General features: G+C 39.2%; 1 protein-coding gene and 1 pseudogene across 1 annotated transcript; one reads left to right on the top strand and one right to left on the bottom strand.

Moving 5' to 3' along the window:
• Positions 1–1,410: 1,410 nt before the first annotated feature.
• On the bottom strand, positions 1,411–3,086 carry LOC139315068 (craniofacial development protein 2-like; annotated as a pseudogene).
• Positions 3,087–4,580: 1,494 nt separating this feature from the next.
• KCNA10 (potassium voltage-gated channel subfamily A member 10) lies at positions 4,581–6,155 on the top strand. The gene has a single exon (XM_070941094.1). The coding sequence runs from the start codon at positions 4,581–4,583 to the stop codon at positions 6,153–6,155; it is 1,575 nt and encodes a 524-aa protein (XP_070797195.1).
• Positions 6,156–12,858: the final 6,703 nt, after the last annotated feature.

A 12,858-nucleotide genomic window follows, 5' to 3' on the forward strand; every position in this document is an offset into this window, starting at 1 on the left:
ATCTATTTACCAGGAATTGAGAGGGCCATGATCTTAGTTTTCTTAATGTTGAGTTTCAAGCCAACTTTTGCACTCTCCTTCTTTACCTGCATCAAGAGGCTCTTTAGTTCCTCTTCACTTTCTGCCATTAGAGTGGTATCATCTGCGTATCTGAGGTTGTTGATATTTCTCCCTGCAATCTTAATTCCAATTTGTAATTCATCTAGTCATCACCTTTCTTGTGATGTGCTCTGCATATAAGTTAAATAGGCAGGGCGACAGTATACAGCCTTGCCAAATTCCTTTCTCAAATTTGAACTAATCAGTGGTTCCGTGTCCAGTTCTCACTGTTGCTTCTTGACCTGCATATCGGTTTCTCAAGGGACAAATAAGATACTCCCATCTTTTTAAGAACTTGCCACAATTGGTTGTGATCCACACAATCAAAGGTTTTAGCATAGTCAATGAAGCAAAAGTATATGTTTTTCTAGAACTCTCTAGCTTTCTTCATGATCCAGTGTATGTTGGCAATTTGATCTCTAGTTCCTCTGCCTCTTCAAAATCCTGCCTCTGGTAGTTCTCAGTCCACATACTGCTGAAGCCTAGCTTGTAGGATTTTGAGCATAACTTTGCTAGCATGTGAAATGAGTGCAATGGTGCAATAGTTTGAACATTCTTTGGCATTGCCCTTCTTTAGAATTGGAATGTAAACTGATCTTTTCCAATCCTGTGGTCACTGTTGAGTTGTCCAAATTTGGCAAATTGAGTGTATCACTTTTATTGCATCATCTTTTAAGATTTTTAATAGCTCAGCTGGAATACTGTCATCTCCATTAGCTTTGTTGTTACTTAGACTTCCTAAGGCCCATTTGACTTCACAATCCAGGATGTCTTGCTCGAGGTCACTGACCACCCTATCGTGGTTATCAGGGATGTTAAACTCATTCTTGTATAGTTCTGCCACCTCTTCTTAATCTCTTCTGCCTCTGTTAGGTCCCTGCCATTTTGGTCCTTCATATTTGCATGAAATGTTCCCTTCATATCTCCAATTTTCTTGAAGAGATCTCTGGTCCTCACTATTCTATTGTTTTCTTCTATTTCTTTGCACTGTTCATTTAAGAAGGCATTCTTATCTCTTCTAGCTATTCTCTGGAATTTTGCATTTAATTGGGTGTATCTTTCTCTTTCTCCCTTGCCTTTTGCTTCCCTTCTTTCCTCAGCTATTTGTAAAGCTTCCTCAGACAGCCATTTTGCTTTCTTGCATTTCTTTTTCTTTGGGATGGTTTTAGTTGCTACCTCTTATACAATGTTGCAAACCTCCATCCATAGTTTTTCAGGCACTCTGTCTATCAGACCTATTTCCTTAAATCTATTTGGCACCTCTACTGTATATTCATCAGGGATATGATTTAGTTCATACCTGAGTGGCCTAGTGCTTTTCCCTACTTTCTTCAATTTAAGCCTAAATTTTGCAATGAGAAGCTCATGATCTGAGCCACAGTCAGCTCCTGGTCTTATTTTTACTGACTGTATAGAGCTTCTCCATCTTTGGCTGAAGAGCACATTGTCAATCTGATTTCTGTGTTGACCGTCTGGTGATGTCTATGTGTAGAGTCGTTTCTTGGGTTGTTGGAAAAGAGTGTTTGCTATGACCATCATATTCTCTTGACAAAATTCTACCAGCCTGTGCCCTGCTTCATTTTGTACTCCAAGGCCAAACTTGCCTGTTATTCCAGTTATCTTTTGCCTTCCTACTTTAGCATTCCAATCCTCCATGATGATAAGGATATAAATTTTTGGTGTTAATTCTAGAAGGTGTTGTAAGTCTTCATAGAATCTGTCAACTTCATCCTATCCAGCATCAGTGGTTGGGGCATAGACTTGGACTGCTGTGATGTTCAATGGTTTGCCTTGGATTCGAACTGAGATCATTCTGTCATTTTGGGGATTGTATCCCAGTACTGCTTTTCCTACTCTTTTATTGACTATGAAGGCTACTCCATTTCTGTTGTGGCCCATCAGCAGCCTGTGCAGATTGTAGCTGATTCTGACAACGAGGAGGCTGGTGTGGTGCTGAGCCAGCAGCCTGTGCAGCTGGCGCTTGAGTCAGACAGTGAGGAGGCTGGAGAAGATGTGGTGCCAGAGGCAGGGATTCAGCCAGGGCCTTCAGAACCTCCAGAAGCTCCTTTAAGTGAAGAGGATGAAGAGGAGGAGCCTCTTCTCAATGCATGGGCGCACAGAGCTGCCAAAAGGCAGGAGTGGCTCCTCAGGAGGAGGTCTCCTCGAAAGTAAGGCTTGGGGCTAATTGGCCACTCCCTTAGCCTATTGAAGGAGGAATGCCACTTGCAGCAAGCTGTAGGGAACAACTTTAGTTCAATCTCCTTCGCGGATTCTCTGCAAAATTGTTTCTGGGCTTTCTGCCAACTCTAGTAAGACTGTGATTACCTTATCTTAGAATTCTGGTAGGCTGTTAAGACAGTTTATTAACAGCCTTTGGTTGATAAAGACTAAGTTATTTGAGTAAAATAAGCTTTGTATAGAGTATGTGTGTGCTGCGTTCTTTGGGGTCTGTAGCTGGGGCTGAACAATTTCTTCTGAAGGATTCTTGCCCACAGTAGTATACCTGTTACGTATGGATGCACGTACTAAGTTACATAGCTGCTGCGGATTGGTCGGAAACCGTGGCGGGAAATTGAAAGCGCTGTCAGTGGCCAGAAGACGGACAATGGAAAGGTTTAAAAGGCAAGCCTCAGCTGCCACGTGTTGAGTCGATTCGTGAAACGCACTAAATAAAGAAGTGGTACAGATGTTTCGAGTCCGAGTAGTGCATCCACGGGCGAATCTAACAATACCTGATAGTCATCGGAATTAAATTCACCCATTCCTGTCCATTTTAGTTTGCTGATTTCCAAGATGTTGATGTTCAGTCTTGTCATTTCTTGTTTGATCATGTCCAACTTGCCTTGATTCATGGATCTTACATTTCAGGTTCCTATGGAGTATAGATCTTTACAGCATCGGATTTTCCTTTCACCACCAGATACATCCACAGCTGAGTGTCCTTTCGGCTTTGACCCAGTTGTTTCATTCTTTCTAGCGCTGTCCATGGGGTTTTCATGGCAAAAATACTGGAGTCGGTTGCCCTTTGCTTCTTCAGTGGATTATGTTTTCTCAGAGCTCTCTGCTATGACCTGTCCATCTTGGGTGGCCCTGCATGGCATAGCTCATAGCTTCATTGAGCTATGCAAGCCCCTTTGCCACAACAAGGCAGTGATCCATGAAGGGGGAGACTCTATACGGCCCAATAAATGGGACTATTATTGTGTTAAAAGTAGTGCCGAAATATTCAGTAGGAATAGTTTTGCCTTATGTTCAGCACAGAATCACGGTTCCCATCAGCCCCTTCCACTGTAGTGAGATGTTATAGAAACTGTAGCCCAAAACATTTCTGGAAAACAGCAAACACCGAAATTTTCTGTAGCATGAAAGTAGTTACAAAATAGTCCTGATAAAGGTGGATTTTCAAAATCAGAGCTTAAAATGCTTATACAGTATGAACTTCAGAATTTTTACACAAGTCAAAATTTAAAGGAATAAATGAAAATTCCTATATCCTTCCAATTTCTAAAATCTGCCATTCTTCTTTATTCCAGTACTAAATAGACTTCTTGAATTCTTTCTCAAATGAATTTAAATTAATTTAGTACTGCAAAGTTTCCATAACCAAGAAGCTTGTTAAACACTGGTATCACTGAATTATCAAACCTATTATTTTACCGTAAACCCGATGAGTGTTACTTGGAAATTATTTGTGTAAGAATGCAATGTGTATTAATGCTAAGAACCAGTGTTCACCAGTTTGTAGCATCTGCAAACTGTAGCATTTCTTTAGCCTGTGGTGACCAAAGCAGAACCTCCAGAGACCTACTTCTCAAAAGTGATCACGTGGAAATGTAGACTTCTGCTTGTGGTTGAGATAAGCATTTCCCATAAGCAAGCAATCCATTCCCCCCTTACTTAAAAATAAAAAAAAGATGCATGCTATGCAAATGTCTGAACTATAAACGGTTAATGGAGGGTAAGCTTCTGTTGCTAACCCCAGCCTGTCCCTTGATATCCTATGAATTTACTGTAGTAAAAAATACCTGCCATGACAGAATTTAAAATGCAAAATAAAAAGCCCTTTACTCCAGTAATCTCACTTTGAATTTCCCATTTGAAACAAGTGTCTACAGTTCTCATGGATCAGTAAAGTTATTACAGTTCATGGTTTTCGTGTATCCATCCAAAGACTGTCTTTGTAAAACTTTATAACCTTGGGTATTGTAAATTATGCTGGAAGAACTATACCTATAACAAAATGTGGGTTCCAAACATCTACAAGACTCCTCCTTTAGAAAAATTATTCAGTTTGTTTAAAGAAGAATTATCCTTAACCCAGATTTATTTCATTCTTTGCAAGCAAAGCACGCATACATACACACACACGCACACACACATAAATCCTTTCTCCCTCTCCATTTGCAGATAGCGTGGGAAAGACACAGCCTACTGGTATCTAACCTGGGGATTTAGGCTGCTCACCTGCTTGCTCCCATGTGATGGATGTGTCCACTTGGAAAGAAATGGAGGTGGCACTGGTTAATTTTGACACCGCTGATGAAATAATGGAGGAGCCTTGTTTTTCAAGTGACCTCAATGCTGCTGAGCAACTGCACAAACAGCCTTCCAACTGTGCCAGCCTTCTGTCTAACTGGAGAATACTCATCAACAATGAGAACACCAACAATGAGACCATATTCTCCAAATTGTCTGCTGAGTTCTGTGACCACTTCGGGGCAGAGAACGGGGGCATGGATGAGGGTGACCAGAGGGTAATAATCAACATTGCTGGGCTGAAATTTGAGACGCAGCTCAAGACACTTCATCAGTTTCCAGATACCCTACTTGGAGACCCTGAGAAAAGAATACATTATTTTGATTCCATGAGAAATGAGTACTTCTTTGACAGGAATAGGCCCAGTTTTGATGGAATACTGTACTACTATCAGTCTGGGGGTAAAATTTGGAGACCAGCTAATGTTCCTATAGATGTCTTTGCTGATGAGATCACTTTCTATGAACTTGGTGAAGACGCAATGGATCAGTTCAGAGAAGATGAAGGCTACATTAAGGACCCTATCACCCTTTTGCCATCCAATGACTTTCATAGACAGTTCTGGTTGCTCTTTGAGTACCCTGAAAGCTCAAGTGCAGCCAGGGGTGTGGCTTTGGTCTCAGTTTTGGTCATTGTCATTTCTATTATTATTTTCTGTATAGAGACTTTACCTGAATTCAAAGATGAGAAGGAGCTAAAGCATGAAAGTAATAATGTAACCAAAGCTGTTATGGCATCTAATACTTTCACAGATCCTTTCTTCATGATAGAAACTGCTTGCATCATTTGGTTCTCTTTTGAACTACTAGTCAGATTCATTGTTTGCCCCAGCAAAACCGAGTTCTTCAAAAATATTATGAATATCATTGATATTGTGTCCATCATTCCATATTTTGTCACCCTTACTACCGAGTTGATTCAACATAGTGAGCTGAATGGCCAGCAGAATATGTCTTTGGCCATCCTCAGGATTATCCGCCTGGTCAGAGTATTCCGCATCTTCAAGCTTTCTCGGCACTCCAAGGGGCTACAAATCTTAGGACAGACCCTCAAGGCCAGCATGAGGGAACTTGGCTTGCTCGTCTTCTTTCTCTTCATAGGAGTCATATTGTTTTCTAGTGCCATCTATTTTGCAGAGGTGGATGAACCACAGTCACATTTCTCTAGCATACCTGATGGCTTCTGGTGGGCTGTAGTCACCATGACGACTGTTGGTTATGGAGACATGTGCCCTACCACCCTGGGGGGAAAGATTGTGGGGACTCTGTGTGCTATAGCAGGGGTGCTCACCATCGCACTCCCTGTGCCAGTCATTGTGTCCAATTTTAATTATTTCTACCACAGGGAGACAGAAAACGAAGAAAGACAAGTCCTGCCTAGAGAGATAGAAAAAATACTAACTAGTGCAGTCACAGGGAATGGGAGTATAGATTCCTTGAATATCACAGATGAAAATTTTTCTCAAGAAAAGAAAAAAAGTATTGAATACTCGCACCTTGACAGAATTAAGGGACACTGACTGACCGACTGACTGCTATATCATGCCCATGCTGTGTAACTCTTCTCCCCTCTCTTTAAACAACATAACTTTGGTTTTCAAGACATTTATTTTTTACTTTCTGATTTCTTGTGACATTCTTAAATAAATAGGTTTCCTTTTCTGTCATCTAACATTCTGATTTTATTTTTATTTTTTTGTAATCTATCACTTTGGTTTCTTCCTTGTTTGCTTTGATATCAGTGGCTTCCTAATATAAGAATCCATGAATTGTGTATCATTTCTTTTCAAAAACATGCTACCTTGTAATGCTGCCTGAATGTCACACATTCAGGAGGACTCTTCTTTTAATAACTGCTAGTCCAGATGGAGCAGATGGAAAGCTCTGGAAGAATTACTACAGTGCCAAAGTTGAATTAATAGAGGCAACTGATTGACACAGCATGTTGACTGACTGATTGACTGACACAGCATTTTCAATTAACTGTTTCCTGTTTCTTCTTAGTCTTTCAGTGCTACTGATCTAACCCATACTTGCAAGTGTCTTTAGTATGAATAAATAAATATTTATCATGGTCTTGGCAAAACAACAACAACAACAATATCATCCCAGGTATTTGGGAAGAACTCAATATGTGGATAAAAATGGTAAATCCAGATTAAACATCTGGCAAAACAAAATATAAGCATAATAAGTAATAAAATATTTGAGATCATATGTAAGATATAGACATATATTCTTAAGTATTCTCACTAAAATCAGGGAATCTGGTTAATTATCATCTTAATGATTTCCAGGAGCCTTTTCAAAGCATTAATCCAGCCTAATATATAATGTTTTATAATGCAGATAAAATTGGGGTAGGGCTTTGATCACATCTGTGAGGTCGCCACACTGACTTTTTTGATCTCCTGCCTGTTGGAGAACCAGGTAGTGGAAAGATGCAGAAATCTAGCCTATAGCCCACCACACTCATTCTAGTCTGCTTTTCTCAGTCCTTCCACAGTCTCTACTCCTGTCCTTGCTTCTGCTCAATTATTTAAGTCATCTGGCCATTCCTTCTCAGGTTACAATTTTATACATTTTTATCTATGGGGCTAATTGAGTAGACATGTATACAGTCATGCTGTCAGTCAATTATAGACCTCTTCTTTCATGCAGTACATACTAGCTGTTTTACATGTCATTTCACATTCCTCTTTGGAGGAAAATACATGTAAGTTCCATAAATGTGAAGTCTTCGAACAATTAAAAGCATTGAACATTTGTATGCGGCCAAACAGAATTCATATTAACAAAAAAATAAAAGGTTGTTTCAATCATGCACATTTACTATTGAAATAGAGAACCACATTTGTCATTTCTTGACAGCGAGTATCATGTTCGTTTAAGTCAGATGAAGACATGTAGAATTGTAGAATTAGCATGGAAGTAATCTTCTATGATAGTCAGAAATAAAATAAATTCAAAAAAAGGCTGCACGAAAAGCCTTTGCAGCCACACTTCTTTTTAGTCCTTTAACCTATTTCTTTTATTGTGCCATCATCATGATTTATTTGACTTCAGTGAATACTTACTGTGCTTTAATGCTGTCTGTTCTTACTTGTGACCAATTTAAATAACCACAGTGTTTGACAGATTCTTCAAAATTCTGATTCTTCCCAGCCCACAGAGAACTGTGAAGATGGTAAGATAGAGCTATATGCACACCACTCCAAGGGCTTTTATAAATCACACACTGTCTCCTCCTGTGGCTGAAAATATAAATAAATTTGGTAATTATGGTGGCTGCAGTTGATCAGAAGTTGATAGGCAGCCAGACTGTTGATGATAGACTTTCAGACGATCATTACATGCCCAGTAGCCATCTGAGCTGTCTTTAGGAGATGAATTAAGATGGAAGGAACAAAATTAATATATTTCTCTTTAAAGGAATATTTCTAATCTGGATGTACAGTGAAAAATAGCAAAAATCTGAAACAAACACCTCTAGAAATAAATAGCCACGGGTATAAAATTTTCTCATAGGAAAAAGTACACTGGAATTTGTGGTTTGCTTCTGTGGTGTCTTCTTTCACTGCTGTTTACAATGATAAAGGCTCTCCTTTATATATCACCTCATTTTTATTTCAATCTTCTGGCAATCTTTCCCATACAAGATGGCAGAACTCTCAGAAGTTAACTAGATAACAGATGTATATTTAGAATTTAGATTTAAATGATTAGCAGCCTGGCATTATTCATAGATAGATAGATTATAGCTAAATAGTTACAGATACATTTTTCTTAAAATGTCCAGTTGCAATAATAACAACAATAATAATTATATACTTCAATTTTGTTTAAAAATATGCAATGCTATGTGATGCATTCAAGCTATTTAACTCACCTCTAAATTACAAAAATATACAACTGACTTTAAAAACAATAACAACAATAAAATAAATGCCTGGCTGTATGTCAAGTATATACTGAAAGCAAATACACAAAAGTCAGCCTAACACTAAAATCTCAATGAATATTTTTAAAAGTAGGGAATGGCAAATATAGTGTCCACCTTACTATTGCATTATGTTTGAATTTAAGCTGTTTTGCTGATTATAGAATTGTAGAAGTAGACAAAGCATGATCAAATTCAATGAACAACTGTGAAAAAAATAAGGTACTTAGGATAGTGATATCCACACTTCAACTTCGTTATACTGATCCAGAGATAGATAGTCTTATCTATAGAGACTTCCTCTTAAAAGGTCAATAGAAATATTTGTTATCCAGATAAATTCACCTATGCATCTGCCACAGAATGCTTCCTTTACCCAAACACATCATAAATAAATCTGCAAGGCAGATATATCTGGAAATGGTGGCGACACATCAGGGGTGGGTTCTACTCATCTTTACTACCGGTTTGCAATAGGGCTGCGCACACACGTTTGCTTTGCTTGCACGTGCGTGCAATCTTCTGTGCATGCACAGAAGCCTTTGCGCATGCGCAAAAGCATTCTGATGATGTCGGGGTTGGTGGGTGGAGTCTCCCTCCAGTTTTACTACCAGTTTTATAGAACCGGTCCGAACTGGGGGCAACCCACCACTGCAACACATAGCCATCTGTCCTTCTGATTTTCTGGGATTTTCTAATCACATGTATCCATAGCCTACCAATGCAGAAGAACATAAAAATAAATTAGTGAAACATTGCAGACCTGATCTCTAAATTACAAAAATGCAAAACTCGAGTTTTTCCAAAGGTAACAACATAATTGTAATATAACTAAGGGCTCACTTTGGACAACTACCATGAACAAATAAACAGTGCTGAATTTCACATACAGAGTACCATCAAGAGGACCTTTAATAAATAACCTCTTGAAGCAAAGAAACAGAGTAGGATGATGGAGAGCCAAATCAACCCCTCCACCTCTATCTCTCTCTCTCACACACACACACACACAGCAAAGAGAGATGGACTTAAACTGAGGTCTCACATAATCTTTCAGCTCTGGGCTTGTTGACATGCTTTCCAGACGGCAGTAGTGATGGTGGCTGCAGCCTTAGTCTAGAGCGTCTAGAGTAAAGTTTTGAAAATCAAATCGGAGGAATCAACGCTCAAATGGATCAGACTATTGACCAACATCCACCTAGTTGCTATCTTTGTAATTTCTCCTTCAGGCAAGGGAAGATGTATGCTTTCCATGTCAGGGTCTCAAGACATGTGTCAGAAATATATTGGTTTCCTGGACTACATACAGGCTGACTTCAATCGGAACTGGGGGTTCCAATGGAGAAAGTAAGAGAGTACAACCAGGTATGGAATATTGGCAGGATACTAAATGTTGCCATTCCAGAGGGTCGGTGCGCCCACAGAGAACACCCTCATCCTGGGCGCCACCAGCCGACATTGTGGCCGATGGCACCCGGAGGAGGGCAGTCCTATGTGAGCGCACAGGGTGGTGGGAGGCAGGCAGAAGGTGGTCCTGCAGGTACCCCGGGCCCATGCCATGTAGGGCTTTATAGGTAAGTACCAACACCTTGAAGCGGATCTGAAAGACCATCGGTAACTGGTGCAGCTCGCGCAGGAGAGGTATAACACGGGAGTAACGGGAAGCTCCCGTAACAACCCGCGCGGCCGCATTCTGGACCAGCTGGAGCCTCCGGGTACACCCCAAGGGCAGCCCCATGTAGAGGGCATTGCAGTAGTCCAAACGAGAGATAACGAGAGCTTGGGTGACTGTACGGAGGGCATCCCTGTCTAGGAAAGGGCGTAACTGGCGCACCAGGCGAACCTGTGCAAAAGCCCCCCTGGTCATGGCCGTCAGATGGTCCACTAAGGACAGCCGTGAATCCAGGAGGACGCCTAGATTGCAAACCCTTTCAGAGGGAATAAGCAACTCCCCTCCCGTTAAGAGTGATATAAATGGCTATGATATGCCCATGATAATGCTTAATTCCTATATTAATTGACAATCTGTTAAAGCCTTTTGTAAAATTTCTCATTTGCAAGGCTCTCAGCTATGAGATCCTTTTTCTAATCCCTATTTCTTCAATTCAATACATCTTCAGATATGGACTTTGACCACTAGAGGCCAATGTAATGTTAATAAATACTGTATTGTTTATTGATGGAAAATTAAACACTTTCAATTAATCCTGCTGGTCTGTTACTGTAATTATAACCAAATTTTCCAGATTTCTTTTCTTATTATGTCACTTAGACTGTGCTCTTCAGTTTGTTACAGGCTTCTCTCATCAATTCATTGGCTGTTTTACAATGAAAGAAACAGCCATTCAACTGAGTTGGTGCTTATATTGCCCTTAGACAGTTCTACAGCATAAAGAGAGTATGCTGTAAAACAGAGTAGAGCAGGAATTGAAATCTTTTGCTCAGGAAACTGAGAAAATGGTAAAATGATATTCTTATGGGGTTTTTTTTAAAAAAAAGCATTTGGAAAAACAAGTTAGCATAGGACAACATGGTGGCACAGGGGTTAGAATGCAGTATTTCAGGCTAATTCTGCTGACTGCCAGCAGTTCGATCCTCACTGACGCAAGGTTGACTCAGCCTTCTATCCTTCTGAGGTCGTTAAAATAAGGACCCAGATTGTTGGGGGCAATATGCTGACTCTGTAAACTGCTTAGAGAGGGCTGTAAAGCACTGTGAAGTGATATATAATTCTAAGTGCTATTGCTATTGTTATTAATAACAGCTATTAAGCTAGGCTTTATTTGACAATTTTCTGTATTATTGTAAGAGGCCTAAAACCAAGGAATTTTTCAATTTTTAATTTTAAAGGTGATCGTTATTTTTGCATACATTTGTGTCTTGATGCTACATGCATGTAAGCCAAGAAATATACCTAAACAATAAGGGGTAACATGGACAGACCTATAATTGTCTTATAAACCTTACTCTTAAGAATCTTTTTTTTTGTTGTTTATAAGATTCTCTAAGTAGCAATTAATGCTCTATAGATTATTCAGTACAGCTATATTTCTGTATAGCTGTATACATAACTGTAGCTATTAGATAGTCCTTAACTTACAACAGTTCTTTTAGTGCCCGTTCAAAGGTACAACAGCACTTTAAAAAGGATCTTAGGATCATTTCCCACACTTACGACCGTTGCAGCATCCCCATGTTTGCGTGATCAAAATTCAGATGCTTGGCAACTGACTTGTGTCTTATGATCGGTTGCAGTGTATTGGGGCCATGTAATCAACTTTTTGTGACCTTCTGACAAGCAAAGTCAATGGAGAAACCAGATTCAACAACCATGTTAACCACCATGTTACTAACTGAACATCTGCAGTGATTCACCAAACAACTGTGGCAGGAAAGGTCATAAAATGGGGCAAAACTCACTTAATAGATGTCTCACTTTACCAACAGAAATTTTGGGCTCAATTGTGGTTGTAAGTTGAGGACTATCTGTATTCTGCACACATTCTGGTTAATCTTTTCTATAGAGGTTCTTGGGGAGTTGTATTTTTTAAAAAAATCTATGCCAAAAATGACTTCATAGAAAACTATGGGATGAGTAACTTATATTTACAAAAATGAAAAAGGCTGACTCTTGGAACCTGTAACTTAGTGTTTGGACAGTTTAGAAATCTGATAAATTCTTACTTTCTTAAAAGTAAAACTTATTTTAAAGATTAATATCATACTGAATCCAGAACTTTTCTTTTTAGGACTGGTGGATAAACAGAAAAGAGTCACAGAAGATTATTTCAGTGTATGACTACTGCGGAGAGATTACTATATGCACAAAGATGGAAAGATTCCCATGATTGGTGAACTTGCTGAGATGGCCCAAGTGACTTCTTTGATTAGTAAAAGGTTACTACTGATGTTCATAAATGACTGGAAGCTGCTTATGGATTTTTTTTGTATGAAAGAGGAAATGATTTTGAGACTTATATGTTTGATGAGTAGAATAATAGGCTATAGAAAGAACGGAATTATAAAGTAATCTTAGAGGTGATTGAATAGAATTGTATGTATAACTGCTGAGAAGAAAATAGGAAGCCATTTGTTTGTTTGTTTTATGTTTTCTGTTCTTTTTTTTTGTGTAATATATCCTGTTAGGGAAGACATTAGGAACATACTGGGGTATTTTCTTTTTCTTTTTTTAAATCTTTAAGTGACTCTCATACATAGCAGGCACAATTCTGGATTTAGTTAAAGCTGTATAATTTGCAATGTCTGTGGATAACACATTCTGC

The sequence above is a fragment of the Pituophis catenifer genome, unplaced genomic scaffold, assembly GCF_029215685.1.
Source record: "Pituophis catenifer annectens isolate HBS135680 unplaced genomic scaffold, rPitCat1.0.hap2 SCAF_3, whole genome shotgun sequence".
Taxonomy (NCBI): domain Eukaryota; kingdom Metazoa; phylum Chordata; class Lepidosauria; order Squamata; family Colubridae; genus Pituophis; species Pituophis catenifer.

Excerpts from the sequence above, each read along its gene's own strand:
- KCNA10 (XM_070941094.1), top strand. The coding sequence starts at position 4,581 with ATGGATGTGTCCACTTGGAAAGAAATGGAGGTGGCACTGGTTAATTTT.